The sequence below is a fragment of the Heptranchias perlo genome, chromosome 2 (genome assembly GCF_035084215.1).
Source record: "Heptranchias perlo isolate sHepPer1 chromosome 2, sHepPer1.hap1, whole genome shotgun sequence".
Taxonomy (NCBI): Eukaryota; Metazoa; Chordata; class Chondrichthyes; order Hexanchiformes; family Hexanchidae; genus Heptranchias; species Heptranchias perlo.
In genome coordinates, this window is record NC_090326.1 from 99,764,930 (window position 1) to 99,786,577 (window position 21,648).

General features: G+C 45.9%; 1 protein-coding gene across 1 annotated transcript; it reads left to right on the forward strand.

Annotated features, from left to right (window-relative positions):
* Positions 1 to 4,022: 4,022 nt before the first annotated feature.
* On the forward strand, positions 4,023 to 6,782 carry LOC137334117 (uncharacterized). Its single transcript, XM_067998631.1, has 2 exons — positions 4,023 to 4,116; positions 5,274 to 6,782. The coding sequence occupies exon 2, from the start codon at positions 5,636 to 5,638 to the stop codon at positions 6,416 to 6,418; it is 783 nt and encodes a 260-aa protein (XP_067854732.1). The 5' UTR covers positions 4,023 to 4,116; positions 5,274 to 5,635; the 3' UTR covers positions 6,419 to 6,782.
* The last annotated feature ends 14,866 nt before the right edge of the window (positions 6,783 to 21,648 follow it).

Here is a 21,648-nt window from a genome sequence, read left to right on the forward strand (position 1 = left end):
AGCCCTGTCAGAATTCTATATGTTTCAATGAGATCCGCTCTCATTCTTCTAAACTCGAGTGAATACAGGCCGAGTCAACCCAATCTCTCCTTCATACGACAGACCTGCCATCCCAGGAATCAGTCTGGTGAACCTTTGCTGCACTCCCTCTATGGCAAGTATATCCTTTCTTAGGTAAGGAGACCAAAACTGCACACAATACTCCAGGTGTGGTCTCACCAAGGCCCTGTATAACTGCAGTCAGACACCCTCCATAAACTTGAGCTCGTCCAAAACTCTGCTGCCTGTATCCTAACTCGACCAACTTCTGTTCACCCACCACCCCTGTGCTCGCTGACCTACATTGGCTCCAGGCCTGGGAATGCCTCGATTTTAAAATTTTCATCTTTGTTTTCAAATTCCTCCATGGCCTCGCCCCTCCCTATCTCTGTGACCTCCTCCAGCCCTACAACCCTCCGAGATCTCTGCGCTCCTCCAATTCTTGCCTCTTGCATATCCCTGATTTTAATCACTCCACCATTGGCAGCTGTGCCTTCTGCTGCCTAGGCCCTAAGCTCCAGAATCCCTTCCTAAACCTCTCCACCTTTCTACCTCTCTCTCCTCCTTTAAGATGCACCTTAAAACCTGCCTCTTTGACCAAGCTTTTGGTCACCTGTCCGAATACCTCCTCATGTGGCTTGGTGTCAAATTTTGTTTGATAACGCTCCTGTGAAGCACCTTGCGATGTTTCACAACGTTAAAGGCGCTATATAAATTTAAGTTGTTGTTGTTGGGAATCAAAAAATTCTCTTAGGTACTAACAGCCATAATAAACACACCTTTGAGTTCATTATTGTCTAATTATCAATCTATTGTCTAATGATGATTCTGTCTCCCCTCCCCCCTCCTCCCTCGGCCAATAATGAAACGTCCCAAGGCTGATAATTCATTTAAACCAATCATCCAACCGAGCACCTAATGGGTATCAGGTGATTCATCGCTGTGGCGACGATTCAATCAATCATTAAAGATAAAGACCAAATAATGCAGCTTCAGGTCAGCAGTATAATAATGGCTAAATGTCACATGCTATGAATTAATCTCCTGTGTATGATGCCCAGCTCTACGTCTGCACCACTCTCTCTCTCTCGAGCCCTTCACTGTCTCTGTGCTGTCAGACTGTTTGTCCAACATCTAGTCTTAGATGAGCCACAGTTTCCTCCAGTTAAACATTGGGAAAATCGATGCCATCGTCTTGAGCCCCCGCCACAAACTCAGGACTCTTGCCATTGATTCCCTCCCCTCCCAGCTCACTGCGTAAGGTTGAACCAGACTGTTCACAACTGTGAAGTGCCTTGGGATGTTTTTCTACTTTAGGGGTGATATATAAATACAAGTTGTTATGTATTGGTGAAATGTTTGCCGGAAAAGTTGCGGGTATCAGAAAATGTTGCAGTCTTGCTGCATTTACTGACTTAGGACAGGTCCGATTGCAGATATCCATTGTTCCTCTTGGGTTGTAATACTTTCTTTTAAGCCTGAAATGTCTCTACATTTATAATGTATTACTTCAAGAATAGTTCATACAGTGCTCAGGTCAGAGGATCATTCAAGTGTACAGAACACCAAATCATTAATTTGTATACACTGTCGCACACCTGTGACTTCTTCTGATATCCAAGTATTCAGATGCTACATCAGAATATTTCTGCAGTATACAGTGGCAGGAAAGCACTGCTACACAACACGTGGAGATTATGGCCTAACACAGTCAATTCCTGTTTACCACAATAGCATATTCACTTAGGAAGAATTTATAAGAATTTTCCCTTACACAATCTCTTGCATACTTTCAATTGTAATGAAAATTGTTCAATACTTCTATGGTTAGTGCTTTTTTTAGTTTTTATTCATTCAATAGATTTATTCCTTTATCAGATATTCACATGTAGAATTGAGGTTGTTAATGTTAGAATTAGTGATCATTTTCAGTGAGCATAATGGCCATTATCACTCTGGGGGGCTCATTATTGTGCTTCACATCGCTAGGGCCACTAATGAGCACCTCAGGATTGGTCATTACCATGATGTTCCACCCACCCCCCCCCAAAAATGTGATTACTTTATTATATGAAGAAATTAATCCATTTATTTTGTGCCAGTGAACGTAATGTTTACTGCCCAGACAAGTGATAATTCTCTGGAGAGCAAAATAAAAAAAAAATGACAATACACTTGAGGGAATGATCACTTACTGGTCCGCACCACGCAACACATTCCAGAACGTCTTTAATTCGGAATCAAACAATGCCCCATAGAATAAACGGACGATCGCACCACTGGTGATGTGGTTACGGGTGTTCTTTCACTCGTGACCACAAGTCACTCATCCGTGCTCTAGTGCAGCATTTCCAGATTTCAACTCCTGTGTTTTAGTTAGCTACTTTATCAAAGAAATATTAACTCTTGGTTTCATAGGACTATAGAAAAAGAAGAATGTAAGTTTTAGAATAATGAAAGTAGGAAGGTCGCCAATCCAATACCGAGTCTGTATGAATTCGCTGATCTCAGCTCGGGGAGCAGTTGGAACAGTTCCATTAGCCTCAACATTCCCTGGGCTAGAAAGGGGGAAATCAATTATGGTTCCTTCTATTCAGGGACTCCTACAAGAATGTGTGCGTGTGTTTATCTGGGGAGGATAGGATCAAGTTTGGCCAGATTTCACCCCCCAGTCAAAAGGCCTGCTGCTGTCACTGTCTATGCTCACACATTAAGTATGGCCATATGGGAAGTTATTATACGGCACCCAGCACTCTTGGAACTGTACTCAAGCGCCAGTCAAAGGAGTAGAAAACGGTCATCGTTGCGAAAACAAGGGTAAAAATAACAATTTTGCAGAGTTATGCCTTGTGTCCCAAGGGCGCCTGATAAACGTCCAACGCTATATTGACTTTGGACAATTGTCAGGTGTCTAGGGCAACCGCCTATAACAGGCGTTAGGCCCCTTGAATATGCTAATGCGAGACCTAGCACCTGTTTTAGAACCTCTCCTGAAATTGGGCTGCACTGAGCGGAGCAGGTGTCGGGTTCAGCTTTTCCAGGCATGGATGCAGCCTAGTAAGCGGCCGCCACCAAGAAGGTAAGTTAAAAAATTGTTACTAAAATCATGTGGATCCAGGAGGAGGCGGAGGTGTGCTCCTCCCAGCTCCACAGCACTTCTGTCGGCTGTGACCAGCCCTTTCCCTACTCCCAGCACTTACCTGAGAGCTGCTGCCGGCGATGGAAGTGGCCTGAGATTTGTTTTCTGAGATGGGCGAGCTTGCTGTGGAGACGACAGGTGCCGGCAGCTCCCCCACGTTATTTAGATGAGGCTCGGGGCCCAATTTCGGGCAGGCCTCAAGCCTCCTGATTGGGGGACGCACTGCCTGCGCAGCACTGAGTCTGGGCCCGAAAACAGGCCCGGATTAATTTCTACCCCATAATCTTTAGTCAAGGAAGGGGGTTAAAGTGAAAGAACACAAAAAAAGGATATTAACTTTTGGCTTTATATGATTAAAGAGTGGGAATTATATAAATTTAGAACAAAATACAATGCACGCTTTAAAAGAGATAAGCAGGAAAGCAGCTGCAGTATTTCAATCATCAGTAATGGAGAGTTTTCGTGAGTGTCTGCTCTTGTTTTACAGGCAAGTATATAAAATGTTCATGGGTAAATCAAGGGCACTTGTTCTTAAATGCAAAGTCAAGGGTTGGCACAAATCTGCGTGTTAAGAACAATGACAGTCAGCATGACACAGAATGACACATTCATAGAGCAAGAGACTCGAAGGGGGACACTTTGACTTTGTGTGATAGTGTAAAGTGGGTGATAGCGGATCCGCAGCCAATTTTACATCTCTCGCGATTTTTATTTCCACTGAAGTCAGCTCCCTGAATACTTTGCACAGAACTGCATGATGTTCCTGTGATCGTTCACTGCCTGTACATTTATAGCGTGGTATTTCTTTCTATTTATAAATGTTTCTGGCTTGTGTTCAGCTGCCCTGATGGCCACGTGTGTACAGTCAATCATGCTCCGCATGCGAGGGAACCCAGCCACTGCCGCAAATCCAAGAGTCTCTTCTGTTGATTCCTGAGGTCAGTGGGGAAGATGATGTACTGCTTGGCCCTGGTGAAGAGGTTGTCAGACACATGCTTAATGTTGCTGTGAAATGTGGCTGATGTCCCCTGTAGCAGACTGAACGGATCCAGTGGCATAAAAGTTCAGAGCTGTGATGACTGAGAGTCACTGGCATGGCCCTCGTCCAGTAGGCAGCTGGTTCTGTAGGAGGAGACTGCAGAGGGCTGCCCAGAGAAGTGTGGCTTCCTGCATTGCTCCTCAGATAGGTCCAAGAAGGTGACTCTTGGCCTGTAGACCCTGTGTGCTGGGTATAGCCTCCTGTATGCTGCCCCCCTTCACCTGTTGTCTTCTGAGAGGCCCAGGTGCTGGTGGTGGTTGCTGAGGCTGCTGCTGCTCCTCAGCCATGATTTCAGTGAATGGCGGAACAGGCTCGAGGGGCTGAATGGCTTACTCCAGTTCCTATGTCCCCACGCTCCTCCTCCTCTATGCAATCTATTTCTGCTTCCGATCCTTTCTTTCCTCTAAAGCACCACACTAAAACCTCTCATGACACATTAAAACATTTTGCTCAAAAGTAGACTGGATGCTAATTCTAGATATAATTTTAGACTTTTACTGAGTGTCCTTTTAGCTTTTTAAAGTATTCTCAAAATTTGTACTATATATTTCCTTAATTTTCTGTTGGTGACATTTCTAAACTGGAAATAGAACAAAATTCTTGGAATAATCAGAAATGCCGTTGTAGCTGTCAAAGAGACAACGTGTTCTTACAGCAATATCATTTTGTTTTTCTGATGGATGCTTATGTTTAACTTTAAAGATTCAAAAGCCTTGTGTGGAATTCCTGAACAGACATGTGAGGAACATGTCTGTTCAGGAATTCAAGTATCATGAAAGCTGTATCGTCATTTATCCAATCTGTCAATTTCAGATCATTTTCACTTATTTAAAACCAACTGCACGAGAATCTGTGGACAATTAAAAGAGGTGAACATTTTCCTTTGGGGGACGGGGGAGGGGTTGGATAGTGGCTCTAAATCTGCCTACACTGAATAACTTTATCTGCCAAGTAACACATACACATCCACCCACACAAAATCACCAGGGTTCAGGTGCATATCTGCTTCATCTACCACCACTGTTCCATCCCCACCTTCCTTCTTTCCTTCCCCAGATTGTCTAGACTGTGAAGACCATCAGACTGCTGGAATGGAGATCCCCCTTGATCAGATTCCCTACACTAGACTGTCAAGGATTAAATAAACATAGGTGACCAGGTACTCTGCCTGTCAATGAATTGACAACTCCAACAAAGCCACCGATGTCCTCAGTAAGTTACCAGATAGAAAAGAATTAAAGAAAATAAAATAACTTAAAAGATAGTTTTGATGGTGAGGCACCAGTCTGAAGACGTGAGGGCCCAATAAGGGCAAACTGCGATATATGATGTTTTGACTAAACTGCCCCAATCCATGATGTGGAGATGCCGGTGATGCCAGCACCTCACTCTACCGCAAGCCCACGGACAACCTCACGATGCTCCACTTTTCCAGCTTCCACCCTAACCACGTCAAAGAGGCCATCCCCTATGGACAGGCCCTGCGAATACACAGGGTCTGCTCAGACGAGGAGGAACGCGATGGACACCTACAGACGCTGAAAGACGCCCTAGTAAGAACGGGATATGACGCTCGACTCATCGATCGACAGTTCCGACGGGCCACAGCGAAAAATCACATAGACCTCCTCAGAAGACTAACACGGTATGCAACCAACAGAGTACCCTTCGTCGTCCAGTACTTCCCCGGAGCAGAGAAACTCCGCCATGTTCTCCGCAGCCTTCAACATGTCATCAATGACAACGAACACCTCGCTATGGCCATCTCCACACCTCCACTACTCGCCTTTAAACGGCCACCCAACCTCAAACAGACCATCGTTCACAGCAAATTACCCAGCTTTCAGGAGAACAGCGTCCACGACACCACACAACCCTGCCACGGTAACCTCTGCAAGACATGCCAGATCATCGACACAGATACCACCATCACACGAGAGGACACCACCCACCAGGTGCATGGTTCATACTCCTGTGACTCGGCCAACGTTGTCTATCTCATACGTTGCAGGAAAGGATGCCTCAGAGCATGGTACATTGGCGAGACCATACAGACACTGCGACAACAGATGAACGGACACCGCGCAACAATCGCCAGACAGGAGGGTTCCCTCCCAGTCGGGGAACACTTCAGCAGTCAAGGACATTCAGCCACCGACCTTCGGGTAAGCATACTCCAAGGCGGCCTTCGAGACACATGACAACGCAAAATCGTCAAGCAGAAATTGATAGCCAAGTTCCGCACCCATGAGGACGGCCTCAACCGGGATCTTGGGTTCATGTCACACTACACGTAACCCCACCAGCGAACAAATGTTATCTGTTTTTAATATAACGGGTCATTTGCTGTCTTTTCTATGTTTCTGCCTCTTTTTTTGGTGGTTTGTATATTTGGTGGACTTGTAGGTAACACCTCTCTGTCTGCACACTTTGATTGCCTTGGCAACGGGCAGTTGGAAAGACTATCTGTAATCACCAGGTATTGTTCTGTGATTTATAAATGCGAAGGGTTCAAGGATTTCATTTCCACAACATTCACCTGAGGAAGGAGGAAGCCTCTGAAAGCTTGTGAATTTCAAATAAAATTGTTGGACTATAACTTGGTGTTGTAAAATTGCCCCAATCCAGGCCACTTTGGGGCTCAGCTTGATTCAGTGCTTCTCACCAGTACTGGACCTATTGGGAAGGGGAGCTCTAGCTGTTACTAAATTTACACCATTTATTAAAAAAGAATAATAGAAAGACAGACAGACAGACCGACCGACTTCAGGATGTCCCAAAGAGTTTTACAGCCAATGAAGTACTTTTGAAGTATAGTCACTGTTGTACTGTAGGAAAAAAATTATTGAAATTTTTTAAGATCAGCATGAGAAAAGTTATTGGATTATAAATGGGGAGCTATATTGTGAATGGTACAAAAATATTTTGTACACTTATATAAAATGTTTCTGAATATTAGCCCCCTACAAATATACAGCATGTCTGACTAGAATTACACCCCTCTAATACATTTGCTAATTCCTATAAACTCAAGCTCACAGTTAATCAGCCATCTCTCACAATCACCTGTTCACACAGCCAGTTGTACGCAGTCTCAACTATCAATATCCCATCAACTTCCTTATTAGCTACAGGAAAATTGGAACTGACCAATCGTCTCTGAAAAAGTTAAAAAATAGAAACCTACCCTGTTATTTTGATGCTATTTTCTTAAAGCTAAATTAATTTACATTTTGATTTCAGGCATATGAAAGACCCAGGGATGGAAATAACAGATCTTGTGTCTTTAAGTTGAGTGAAGAGAAAACACCTTCCCCTTCAGTGCTTAAAGTGTCTCAAGATAGATGCTAGCAATGATTCATGGGAGAGGTGCTATGCCGAGAATCAGACAAGTGAGCAAAAAACACAATTTGACTTTTTGCCACGGGGCAATGAAGACGGAGATGAATCTTGACAGGCACACACACGACAAGAACTTGGGCAGAGCAGGAACTGGTGACTCACAAATTGCAATGGCACATTCCCTCTAAGGGCCTCTGTGCATAAAACTGCCTAAAACAATGGTCCAGGACTCATCTGACCAGGAGAGATCGTTGACCCAAAACAACTGAGCAGATCATGTACAAGTGCCACAGGTAAATCTTCCATGTGATGAAATTTAACAGTGATCCTGCTAACAGCAGTTTGATCGTCATTAAAAAAAAGGTGCTAGTTCTTTCCATTTACATGAGATGCTGGTATATCTCCTCTATTTCCGCCCCCCACCTTCTCCACCCCCCCCCCCCCACCTTCTCCACCCCCCCCCCACCTTCTCCACCCCCCCCCCCCCACGCCAACAATTGTGGGGTTGGACTAGCAAAACAACAAATGTTACTTGTGGCATAATGGGCATGGAGGAGGTTCAATAATACATTCGCAAAATGGAACATTTTAAAGACGTGTCTCCTTAAAACAGTGCAATTGTCAACACATTCTGAATGAACTAACACTTGAATTTCCGTGAGCTTCAAGTTGATTTTTGAACAGGGTCCTACAGATCACTGTATTACAAGAAGAAAATCAATGTGAAGTGTGGACTGATATTATTTGTGTTGATTTAGGTATCCATAAAGCTTGCACAATATTAAGGGTCCCGATACTTACGGGGAAGTGGGGAGGGAGCCGGGGTGGGGGGGTGTCATAGCGGCTGGGAAACCCGGAGATGTGGGTAATGTGGAGGTCCTGCCGAATTTAATGACTGGACCTCATTTGAATATTTTTTCTCCGTTTCTCAGCCGGCATCCAGCCAGATTGAGAGGCTGGCTGGCTGTTGGGTGGGAAGGCCTGTGCTGGTTGAGTGCAGCCAAGGAGGGAGAGGTTATGGGTCAAGGGGAAGATCGCAGAGAGGTTGAAGAGATCGAGGGTCGGGGGAGATCGTGGGGGTATTGAAGAGATCGCGGGTCGGGGGAGATTGCGAGGGGATCGCGGGGAGGCAGGCCAATCGTGGCAGGTTGTTTGGTGGGCCGGGGGGAAGCTTGCTCCTCCTGGCCTGTAAGCAGTGCTGGAAAGGCACTTAACTGCTGGATCTGACAGCACCCGCCTCCATTCAGCTTCCAGGTTTCCCGAGCCATTAAATGTAAAAGTCAGTTGAAATTTAAAGCACGCAACCTCATTAACATATTTCAATAACTGACCCGCCTCTTGTGAGCAGGTTAATCTCCTGCCCCCAAACCCACCTCCATTGAAACTGGAAGTGACCGCGTTGGAGACAGGTTGGGGTCAGATTTCAGATTTTCAAAATTTTAACTCCAACCTCCTGCCCCTCTCCCACCCTTCTGAGGGGGGGGGGGGTTAAATTTCCCCCAAGGAGTGGGAAATGGTCAACGCATGGATATTGGGCTGGCCTTTATGGCAATAAAAGCTCTAAAGTTCTTCAGTTATCATCCCGTCCCTTCATTAAGAAAAACATACCTAGGATGATCTAAATATGCTGGGGATCAAACAATATCCCTACAGAAGAATATCCTGATTAACCTCTTTTCCCTATTAACCAGCATTAATGGTACTGTACCACAATTTCAATGCCTCAGGTCTGTGCGTAATGTGTTGTGTGTTTTGGAATTTCTCTAAGTTAACATCCTTCCATACATCAATGCTCACAGTGTTCTGGTGAGGACCATAATGCAACACTCTATAAACTGCCCCTATGTGATCTTTGCTTGACCTTTCTCCTGGGAAAGAGAACATATCACAGCTCCATGTATCTGCTGACTAACCAAGCACTTCACAAAGGTTCACGGTGCTTTTTTAAAACACAACTATATTTGTGCTGTTCTAAGGAAAGTGGCCACTACAGAGCCAGGCAGTATGCAAGGTTGACCGAATCTAATGAAACATTCATAACCCAAACTCTTTTAAATGCTACAATGCAATATTGGAAACTTAAAAAAAAAATGTTGTTATGTAAAAAAATATAAGTGCAGAAAAACGGCAGGGTCAGATCTGGGAAGTTACGCCAGGGTTGCAGCCACTGCTGAATTCCATCGCTGACCTTGCCGAGGGTCAAGGGGAGGGGCCTCCAGCAGCGGGTCCAAAACACGTTAACACCAGATAGGTGGTGGGATCGGCTTTGGAGGACGCCTTGCGGGGGTCTTACTTTCGGGCTGGGAGGGAGCTACGGCTCTTCCTGTCCCCACAAGAAAAATATAAAAACTTACCTCTTTGGGCCTTCTTCTCCCCACTCCTCTTCACCTGGTGGGAGAGCTACAGAGGCTTCCCCACCCGGTTAAAATTGCGGTCAGGTCCAGATGATATTATCGGGACCCTACATGCATTTGTAATGAGGGACCCCGCCAGCTTTGCCCGGGTGTCCTTGCTGCCTGCTCAGTAGAGCAGGGTAAAATTCAGAACGTTCCCAGTGGCTTTCCGGCAGGTAAGTAACCTGGATGATTTTAACTATCCATCCACCCAGTTTCCTCCTGGCGGGTAGGGTTAAAATCGCCCCCATTGACTCCTTGTTGTGGTACAGATCACTGGCACTGGACGCCCTCTGGTACCTCACGTATGGGTCATTATTCATCTGGGAACCTTGACAGCGAGTGTTGAGGAGCTATTTGGAAGGCATCGCCCAATATCCACACAAGTACACATCCAGCAGGTAATGATCAGGACCAAGAATACTGGGCTCCAACCTGCCGGCTTCCGAGTTTCCAAGGGACCCACCCTTGTGCGCGCGGGCGACCCGAAACCGGAAGTCCCGCCATGACAGTTAAAGAGCCAAATATACTTCATTGAGGTACTTTAAGGCACTTTACCTGTGACAGAGTAAGTGATCAGAAAGATTTTTAATTTACCTGGGCAGCTTGCCCACCGCTTCTGATTCAGAACAAACAAAATAAATTAAATAAAAAAACATGCAATGAAGTGAAAACACTAAATGCACCTACTTTGAAACCTGCTCCGATGTCCGATGTCTCCCGTTCCGATGTTCCCCCTCTTCACCCTCCCGATGTCCCCCCAACGTCCCCCCGATCTCCTCCTGATGTCCCCGTCTTCACCCTCCCAATGTCCCCCCAACGTCCCCCCGATCTCCTCCTGTGTCCCCGTCTTCACCCTCCCGATGTCCCCCCAACGTCCCCCCGATCTCCTCCTGATGTCCCCGTCTTCACCCCCCCCGATGTCCCCCCGATGTCCCCCCCGATGTCCCCCCCGATGTCCCCCCCGATGTCCCCCAGAAGTCCCCCTCATCACTCTCCCGATGTCACCCCGATTCCCCCCGATCCTCCCCTGATGTCCCCCTTTTCACCCTCCTGATGTCTCCCCGATGCCCCCCCAATCTTCCCCCGATGCCCCCCCAATTTCCCCCTCTCCCCCCCCCCGATCTTCCCCTCTCCCCCCCTCCGATCTTCCCCTCTCTCCCCCCCCGATCTTCCCCTCTCCTCCCCCCCCGATCTTCCCCTCTCCTCCCCCCCCGATCTTCCCCTCTCCTCCCCCCCCGATCTTCCCCTCTCCTCCCCCCCCCGATCTTCCCCTCTCCTCTCCCCCCCCCCGATCTTCCCCTCTCCTCTCCCCCCCCGATCTTCCCCTCTCCTCTCCCCCCCCCGATCTTCCCCTCTCCTCCCCCCCCCCGATCTTCCCCTCTCCTCTCCCCCCCCGATCTTCCCCTCTCCTCCCCCCCCCGATCTTCCCCTCTCCTCTCCCCCCCCGATCTTCCCCTCTCCTCTCCCCCCCCGATCTTCCCCTCTCCTCTCCCCCCCCCGATCTTCCCCTCTCCTCTCCCCCCCCCACCGATCTTCCCCTCTCCTCCCCCCCCCCGATCTTCCCCTCTCCTCCCCCCCCGATCTTCCCCTCTCCTCCCCCCCGATCTTCCCCTCTCCTCCCCCCCCGATCTTCCCCTCTCCTCCCCCCCCCGATCTTCCCCTCTCCTCCCCCCCACGATCTTCCCCTCTCCTCCCCCCCCCGATCTTCCCCTCTCCTCCCCCCCCGATCTTCCCCTCTCCTCCCCCCCCGATCTTCCCCTCTCCTCCCCCCCCGATCTTCCCCTCTCCTCCCCCCCCGATCTTCCCCTCTCCTCCCCCCCCCGATCTTCCCCTCTCCTCTCCCCCCCCCAGATCTTCCCCTCTCCTCCCCCCCCCAGATCTTCCCCTCTCCTCCCCCCCCCCCAGATCTTCCCCTCTCCTCCCCCCCCGATCTTCCAGTCCAGCGCCGGATGATGTCTGGCTCTCTCTCTTTCCCGCCCATGAAACCCGGAGAGGATGTGAACCACTATCAATCAACGTGCAATTGCGTTGGAAACGGTAAGTTTGGTTCATGCGGGTTTGCCACGTGCCCAATCGCCCCCCTGCTGCCAACCCGCCTCCCCGCTAACATCTGAGTGTTTTATTTCCCAGTACTAATATCTCTCACCTTAATCGTCTAAAATGGTGGCACTTTGCAACCATGAAGAAAAATTGGCCACAGTTTCCTTATTCTTCTGTGAAGCACCATGTGACACTTCCCTACATTAAAGATGTACATGAATGCAAGTTGTTGCTGTTGTATAACTTTATTAATCCCTTTGTAGTTGGTATTGTAATGTCTTTCTTAATTTTTGAAACTTTTGTTCATGATCTATTCCTTGAAGAGACACCTGACAGCATTCCTCAGGGGGAATCTTCACTTTGGGTGCAGGTGAATGAATTGGCGATTGTGGATCAGCTGCACTTCAGACACCCGCAGAATTTTCCTTCCCATTGACTTCACTAGAAGGGAAAGTTGGGCGAGGTATATCACGGGTGGGTGTATTACAGGTGGGGTGTATCATGGCCGGGTTTATATTACAGGCGGGGTGTATCACGGGCGAGGTATATCATGGGCGGGTGTATTACAGGTGGGGTGTATCATGGCCGGGTTTATATTACAGGCGGGGTGTAGTGCAGGTGGGGTGTATCATGGGCGGTTTATATTATGGGCGGGGGTGTATCACGGGCGAGGTATATCACGGGCGGGTGTATTACAGGTGGGGTGTATCATGGCCGGGTTTATATTACAGGCGGGGTGTAGTGCAGGTGGGGTGTATCATGGGCGGTTTATATTACAGGCAGGGTGTATCACGGGCGGGGGTGTATTACGGGTGGGCGGGGTGTATCACGGGCGGGGTGTATCACAGGCAGGCCATCTCCAACTGCCAGTTTCCCACCCACGCTTAAAGTGAAAATGACCCTGTTTCAAGAATTAAATTCAGTGAAATTGAATACAGGAGAACAAGTCTGACTCAAGACCACTTCCTCCTGACCTCCACCTCATCCCACAACACATTTTGAAATGGGAGGTACTAAGAGGGCTGTTTACATGGTATTTATACAATTTATTCCAAACCCTTTGGAGAAAATACAAAGTTAGATTGCAACCCTAGAGTTCAAAGCACAAAATAGATTTAAATATTCAATTGCCTTTTGGTTATTGGGGTTTTGAAAATAACCTCAAAACAGTAATGCTCAGACCTGCTCTGATGGCCTGGTAGGTAAAAGTAATGCTCAGTATGCTGAGCCATACAGATCTGGAAGGTCCCAGGTTTGATCTCCGTTCTTTGCTGAGTTAACTGTCCTCCTTTGGGAATGCTGCCTTTAGCCTTAGTTCCTTTGGGTCAGTGAGGGGGGGCAATTCAGCTAGGATTCCCCCTCCTGATCGCTATCTGGAGATTCCTGAATGTCGAGAGAGGTCAGGATCAGGCTGTGCAGAGCCTTTCAGAGATGAAGAACATAGGAACATAGGAACAGGAGTAGGCCATTCAGCCCCTCGTGCCTGCTCTGCCATTTGATAAGATCATGGCTGATCTGTGATCTAGCTCCATATACCTGCCTTTGGCCCATATCCCTTAATACATTTGATTGCCAAAAAACTATCTATCTCACAATTAAATTTAGCAATTGAGCTAGTATCAATTACCTTTTGTGGAAGAGAGTTCCAAACTTCTACCACCCTTTGTGTGTAGAAATGTTTTCTAATCTCACTCCTGAAAGGTCTGGCTCTAATTTTTAGACTGTGCCCCCTACTCCTAGAATCCCCAACTAGCGGAAATAGTTTCTCTCTATCCACCCTATCTGTTCCCCTTAATATCTTATAAACTTTGATCAGATCATCCCTTAACCTTCGAAACTCTAGAGAATACAACCCCAATTTGTATAATCTCTCCTCGTAGAAAGTACCCTGTTCTATCCTTTTTTGATCCAAAGTGGATGACCTCACATTTGTCCACATTGAATTCCATTTGCCACAGTTTTGCCCATTCACCTAATCTATCAATATCCCTTTGTAATTTTATGTTTTCATCTGCACTGCTTACAATGCCACCAATCTTTGTGTCATCGGCAAACTTAGATATGAGACTTTCTATGCCTTCATCTAAGTTGTTAATAAATATTATGAATAATTGAGGCCCCAAGACAGATCCCTGCGGGACTCCACTAATCACATCCTGCCAATGTGAGTACCTACCCATTATCCCTACTCTCTGTCGCCTTTCGCTCAGCCAACTTCCTAACTTTTCCCTCGATTCCATGGGCTTCTATCTTAGCCAACAGTCTCTTATGTGGGACCTTATCAAATGCCTTCTGGAAGTCCATATAAATAACATCCATTGACATTCCCCTGGCCACTACTTTAGTCATCTCTTCAAAAAATTCAATCAGGTTTGTCAGGCACGACCTACCTTTCACAAATCCATGCTGGCTCTCTCTGATTAACTGAAAATTCTCGAGGTGTTCAGTCACCCTATCCTTAATTATAGACTCCAGCAATTTCCCCACAACAGATGTTAGGCTAACTGGTCTATAATTCCCCGGTTTCGCTCTCTCTCCTTTCTTAAAAAGCAGAGTGACATGTGCAATTTTCCAATCTAGAGGGACAGTCCCTGAATCCAGAGAACTTTGAAAGATTATAGTTAGGGCATCTGCAATGTACTCACCTACTTCCTTTAAAACCCTGGGATGGAAACCATCTGGTCCTGGGGATTTGTCACTCTTTAGTGCCATTATTTTCTTCATTACTGTAGCTTTACTTATGTTAATTTTATTGAGTCCCTGTCCCCGATTCAATATTAGTTTTCTTGGGATTTCCGGCATGCTATCCTCTTTTTCTATTGTAAATACTGACGCAAAGTAATCGTTCAACATGTCCGCCATTTCCCCATTGTCAATGACAATATCCCCACTTTCAGTTTTTAAGGGACCAACACTGCTCCTGACCACCCTCTTTTTCCTAATGTAACTATAAAAGTTCTTCAGATTGGTTTTGATATCCCTTGCAAGTTTCTTTTCATACTCTCTTTTTGTAGCTCTTACTATCTGTTTTGTGACCCTTTGTTGATCTTTGTATCTTTTTGTATGCCCTTTCCTTATGTCTTATACTGTCCCTTACCTCTTTAGTTGTCCATGGCTGTTTTTTTTGGCAAGTAGAGTTCTTGCCCCTCAGGGGTATAAACCGGTTCTGTATCACGTTAAATGTTTCTTTAAACATTTCCCACTGATCATCAGTTGTTTTACCCATTAACAGATTTGCCCAGTTTACTGTGGACAGTCTCTGTCTCATCCCTTTGAAGTCGGCCTTACCCAAGTCTAGAATCTTAGCAGCTGATTCACTTTTTTCCCTTTCAAACACTACATTGAACTCGATCATGTTATGATCGCTATTGGATAGATGTTCACGCACAGTTAAGCTGTTAACTAAATCTGGTTCATTACTCATTACTAAATCTAGTATGGCTTGCCCCCTTGTTGCCTCCAGGACATACTGCTGTAGAAAACTATCCCGGACACACTCAAGAAATTCACTACCTTTCTGACAGTTGCTAGTCTGCTTTTCCCAATCTATTTGAAGGTTAAAGTCCCCCATTAAGACCATTATGCCTTTGTTACACACTTGTCTAATCTCTGCATTTATACAATCTAGCACTTCAGAGCTGCTGCCAGGGGTCCTATACACAACTCCCACTATAGTCTTAGATCCTTTCCTATTTCTCAATTCAACCCATAAGGTCTCTGTTGGCTGCTTACCTCTCGTTATATCCTCCTTTATCATTGAAGTGATTTCATCTCTAATCATTAAGGCTACTCCTCCCCCTCTTCCATTTTCCCTGTCTCTCCTGTAGACCTTATAACCCGGTATATTTAATTCCCAATCCTGACCATCCTGCAGCCATGTCTCAGTAATAGCTATCATGTCATACCCTCCAATTCGAATTTGAACCTGTAGTTCATTTAATTTATTCCTTATACTCCGTGCATTTGTATATAGAACTCTTAGTTGGGCCACACATCCTAGCCTGACCTTCAGCTTTGATGCTGGGTTAATCGCCTTACGCCTTCTAGTTTTCACTTTATCTGTAGTGTCTAAAGTACACTTTCTTTCTGCTGCTCTACGCTTTTCCCTTTCACTTGGTCTTGAACAACTGTTTGTACTATTTATATTGTAAATTTCCCCTGGGTCTTCCCCTCTCTTGCTGCTCTCAACTTTACTCTCTTCTGACTCCCCGCTCAGGTTCCCATCCCCCTGCCACTCTAGTTTAAACCTTCCCCAACAGCACTCGCAAATACCCCCGCGAGGACATTGGTCCTGGTCCTGCTCAGGTGTAACCCGTCCCGCTTGTACAGGTCCCACCTTCCCCAGAACCGGTCCCAATGTCCCAGGAATCTAAATCCCTCCCTCCTTCACCATCCCTGCAGCCATGCATTCATCCTGTCTATTCTCCTGTTCCTATACTCACTAGCACGTGGCACTGGTAGTAATCCTGAGATCACTACCTTTGAGGTCCTGCTTTTTAATTTATCTCCTAACTCCTTGAATTCACCTTGCAGGACCTCATCCCTTTTCTTACCTATGTCGTTGGTACCGATATGGACCACGACTACTGGCTGTTCACCCTCCCCCTCCAGAATGCCCTGCAGCCGTTCCGTGACATCCTTGACCCTAGCACTAGGGAGGCAACATACCATCCTGGAGTCACGTTTATGGCCGCAGAAACGCCTATCTGTTCCCCTTACAATGGAATCCCCTATCACTATAGCCCTGCCACTCTTCTTCCTCCCCTCCTGTACAGCAGAGCCACCCGTGGTGCCACAAACTTGGCTCTTGCTGCTTTCCCCTGATAAGCCATCTCCCCCAACAGTATCCAAAGCGGTATATCTGTTTGAGAGGGAGACGGCCCCAGGGGACTCCTGCTCTACCTGCCTAGTCCTTTTACTCTGCCTGGCAGGCACCCATTTCCTTTCTGCCTGCGTAATCTTTACCTGCGGTGTGACCACCTCACTGAACGTGCTATCCACGATAGTCTCAGCATCACGGATGCTCCACAGTGAATCCACCCACAGCTCCAGCTCCGAAAGACAGTTAGCCAGTGGCTGCAGCTGGACACACTTCCTGCACACATGGTCGCCAGGGACACTGGTAGTGTCCATGACTTCCCACATAGTGCAGGAGGAGCATATCATGGGTGCGAGGTCTGCTGCCATGACTTGCCTACAGTTACACTGCGTTCACCTCTCAGACTCTCTTCCCGTTCTCAGTCTCTCCTTTTATAATGTGCTCACCTGCTGACATTTAATATCTAGGCTCACAAGTGAAGAATGGCCACTTGATTGCAATACCAGATGGCTGCCAGTACCCATGGCACTACACCAGAGTAAGAGTAAGACAGAACTTGCATTTGTAGAGCACCTTTCGGGCTAGAAATTGGGCTGTGTAGCACCTGTTGTTTCAGCGCTACGCGACCTCCCAAAGTGCCAAGATGGCATCTTGGCTCCGCATGCAGGTTTACAGCGTGACGTGTGCTGGACGCCATCTTGGTATAGGAGTTGGCATCGGCGCGAATACCGAACGCCGGCTTCATGTAAGATAAGAAGAAAATGGATGCAATCAGTGCGCAATGCTGATTTAAAGTGATAGTCACCATTTTGGGACTTAACGCTCAACTCAATGCACAGTCTTTACCACGACCATCTGAACATGTCTTAGAGTGCCTGGAGGACCCCCCACCTATGCTATTTAAAGGGACCATACAGGATTTACAGGTTAGTTGCTGGATTATTGCGTCTGGCTGCTGATGCATTTGTAACTGTTTTTGGAGGTATTCTATACTTGAACTCTAGGACGAGGGAACATGGCCTAACATTTAGAGCCAGGACGTGCAGGAGTGAAATTGGGAAACGCTTCTACACGCAAAGGGTGGGAGAAGTTTGGAACGCTCTTCTGCAAACGGCAGCTGATGTCAGCTCATTTGTGAATTCTAAATCTGAGATTGATAGATTTTTGTGAACCAAAGGTATTAAGGGATATGGGGCTAAGGCGGGTATATGGAGTTAGGTCACAGATCAACCATGATCTCATTGAATGGCGTAACAAGCTCAATGGGCTAAATGGCACTGCCATTTGCTGCCTCCTGATATGTGGCACCTTCTCCTGAAAGAAAGCAGGACGTGTGACTAGGTGATGTGCCTGTCATGGTTGAATAGCTGCCAGTGTGTGTGGTGTGTGAAATGTGGGTGGATGGCTTGCAACAATGGTGCTGTGCATCTGGCATTGACTTCATCCCCCGCTGCCTCCCACTGTCTTTTGGGTATATGTCTGGAGGGCCTCTTGCCACTACCTCCACCCCTGCAGATATTGGATGTCCCTCCTTCTGTCCACCTCTTGGACCAAGGCCTCTAGTGCATCAGCAGAGAACCTTGGTGCACATCCTCACAGGTCTGGTACCACTCAGATCAGCAGATTGGTGAGGTTTGGCATGCAGATTGGAGGATGTGGGATTTATTAGTGCGCAACCTTTATTCAATGTTTTCACATATCTCATCAGTTTGTAAACAAAGGGACAGGACCGGCATCTGTGTTTTACTTGTGTGATGTCTGATCTCCGTTCAGACTCCGTGCAGACAGCAGACTTTTATTTTTAGCAAATAACAGGTACCAGCTACCTTTAAGAGATTTGAAGAGACATCTTCCCTTTAAGAGATTGGGGCTCCCCTTGCTGGTAGAAAGTGCGCATTTACTTCAATCATCGTGGAAGGTCAAGATTTCAACATTGCTTAACAGTGAGTACTGAGGCCGGACGAAGTTCTCGTCCTGCCTGCGCAGGGGCCATTGGGTCGGGTTAATAGTGGATCGCACTACCTGTGTCCGATAATAGACTTTATCGAATTTTTCTCAAGCATTTCACAGCCAATGAATTGCTTATGGGGTGCAGTCACTTTTGTTATGTAGGCAAACATAGCAGCCAATTTGCACACAGCAAAGCCCCACAAACAGCAAATGAGATGATTAATCATAATCTATTTTACTGGTATTGGTTCAGGGATGGATGTTGTCCAGAACACTGGGAGAATTCCCTGTCCTTCTTTGAATAATGCCATGGGATCTTTTACATCCACCTGAAAAATAGACAGGATCTTGGTCTAGTGTCTCATCCGAAAACTAAAACCCGGGTCAAAGGATAGTGTTGTAACCAACTGGGGCAGTGATGAACAGGAAGGTCTGTGTATCTGTGACTTTTGGTATAAGTTGATGGTAAAATTATCTAAAACTCAGAGAAACACCCATCCCTTCCTCACTTCTGCTGTTAGCTTTGAGGTATATGCGTTTATGGATTTTTGGCTGTTGATTTGTACAGATTGTTGATTAGTTTTTATTGATTTGTTTTCAGGCAGTGAATGGCTCTAAACCTGAGGGAAAACATATGTTTTCCAACAGCTCTTAACCAATCAGTGTCTTGTTCCAAGTGTACCTGCTGGGGACTGTTCTCTTGGACTGGAAGGAGGCTAACGTAGGGTGATAAGGCAGAACAGACATAGGCCCATTAGCTTCACATCAGTAGTAGGTAAGATACTTGAAGGAATCATTAGAGATGCACTATATGACCATTTAGATAGAGACGGCCTTATCAGGGATAACCAACATGGTTTCTGGATAAGAGGGATGTGTTTTATCAATGTGATTGAATTTTTTGAAGAAGCCACCAGGTTGGTGCGTGAGGGTAATTCGATAGACATTGTCTAACTGGACTTTCGGAATGCTTTTGATCAAGAGAAGGAGACATGCCTGACATCAGGGTGGGGAATGGTGAAAATGGAACTGATAGAAATGAGAGAACAAAGCTCTAAGTACAAAGGTTATAACAGAGGCCAATAAAAGGTGATTGACTGAGGTGGAAGGTTGTCATTATTATTCCGGATAAAAACAAAGACTATAAATGCTAGAAATCTGAAATAAAAGCCGTAAATGGTAGAAATGGACAGAATCTGAAAGATGATATGGTTCACGTTTTTGCTGGGACCTTTGATCAGAAACATTATTAGACTCATGGACCGGGGAAGTGACTGGGGCAATAATCCTGTGGACACGGATGTCACCTTCCAGAGAGAGTTTGCTCGAGGTTAAAGGGGACTAGAAAAGAACCTGTGACTGTTACATTTTTGGAGATCCATAAATATGCAATAAATTGTGCATTGGCATCACCATGAAAGATAGAAAAGCAACAGCAGTGATTTCTAGGCTGCTGCCAATACTATTATGGAATGAAAAAATGTTGAGCAGGACAATTGAAATAATGGTGTAAGGAGAATGGAATAACATTTCTGGTACAGTGAAAATGGTGATGGGTGTTTGAGGAAGACAGAGATTATTTGGAAAAGATGGGCTATATCTAAATAGACCAGAGTAGGCATTTTGGTAAGGACTTTTAAGGGTAGATTTTTCTCTTATAGTACTTGGACGTAAAGGATCACCTGAGCGGATCATGTGGAATATTGGACTGGGAGGATCATTGTTTGTAATGGAGCCCATCTGATTTTCAGTTGATTTAAATTAATGGGTGAAAACACGGGCAGGCTCCATGGGAGGGTGTACAGTCCTTCCTGCCTGATTTGCTCCTATGTGCTCTGTCCAAGAGATCTTTTACACCCATTGTACTGTAAAAGGAAAATTTGCCCCATTGACTTCAAATGTGACAAACTTAAGCTAGAAGTACAGGTAGGAGAGAACAGGACAAACATTTAGTGAATGATTAAAAAGAAAATATAACCAAAGAGTAAATGGTTGTAACAAGAGAGTTGGGATGTCAAGAAACAAAAAATAAAGATCAGCAAATATGTACCTGATATTAGGTATAATACTAAAAATCTTGTGTTTTATACCAACATAAGTGGTATGGGGATGGGGGTGTTGGAGCTTTAAGCTTATGTATGAGAGGAGAAGCTTGATTAACTCAGCTTAAAGGAAACATAATTAAAGCCCACAATGGAACGGGACTGTCATATAGCTGGGTATAAAATATTTCAGAAGAATAAGAAAACTAGATTGTACCAGGAGTAAGGCTGCACATAAGAGTGGACCTAACAGTAATCAAAGAGCTGGCTTAAGAACAAATAACTTGCATTGAAACCTGTGATATAAAGGGGAATACATTAATTTTGAATTGTTACAAAACAAAACGCAAAAGAAATTCATATGGAATGATTTGAATAGAGCTTGTGAGAAAGGGACAGTATTAATTAGGGGGTGATCATAATGATCTGAGATGAAGTGTAATGCTGATGGAGATCTTTCAAAAGAAGGAGGAAGCTCCAGAGAGCTATTGAAGGACTACTTCTTGATACAGCACATTAAAGGTAAGTTCATGACCTTAATTTGCTATCATGGGAAAGCACAAAGTGGAGGCCAGGTGCTTCCTATAGACAAAGGCAGAATCAAAGGCCCAGTTACTTTGAGCTGCTCTCACAGATCTCCTACTGGGGGACGATAGAGCAGAATTGGCAGAGAGCTAACAGCAGGTCCCCAGCCTGTGCTTTTAGCAGAAGGTAGTGCATGATACAAGGAGACTATTCAAAAATGAATGCTTATAATCGCTTTGTAGCAATATGAAATCCTCGACTACATTACACAGAATTACATAGAAATTACAACATGGAAACAACTGTGTTTATCCACC

Bases quoted from the DNA above. Each gene is read 5' to 3' on its own strand.
- LOC137334117 (XM_067998631.1), top strand. From the start codon at position 5,636: ATGCTCCACTTTTCCAGCTTCCACCCTAACCACGTCAAAGAGGCCATC.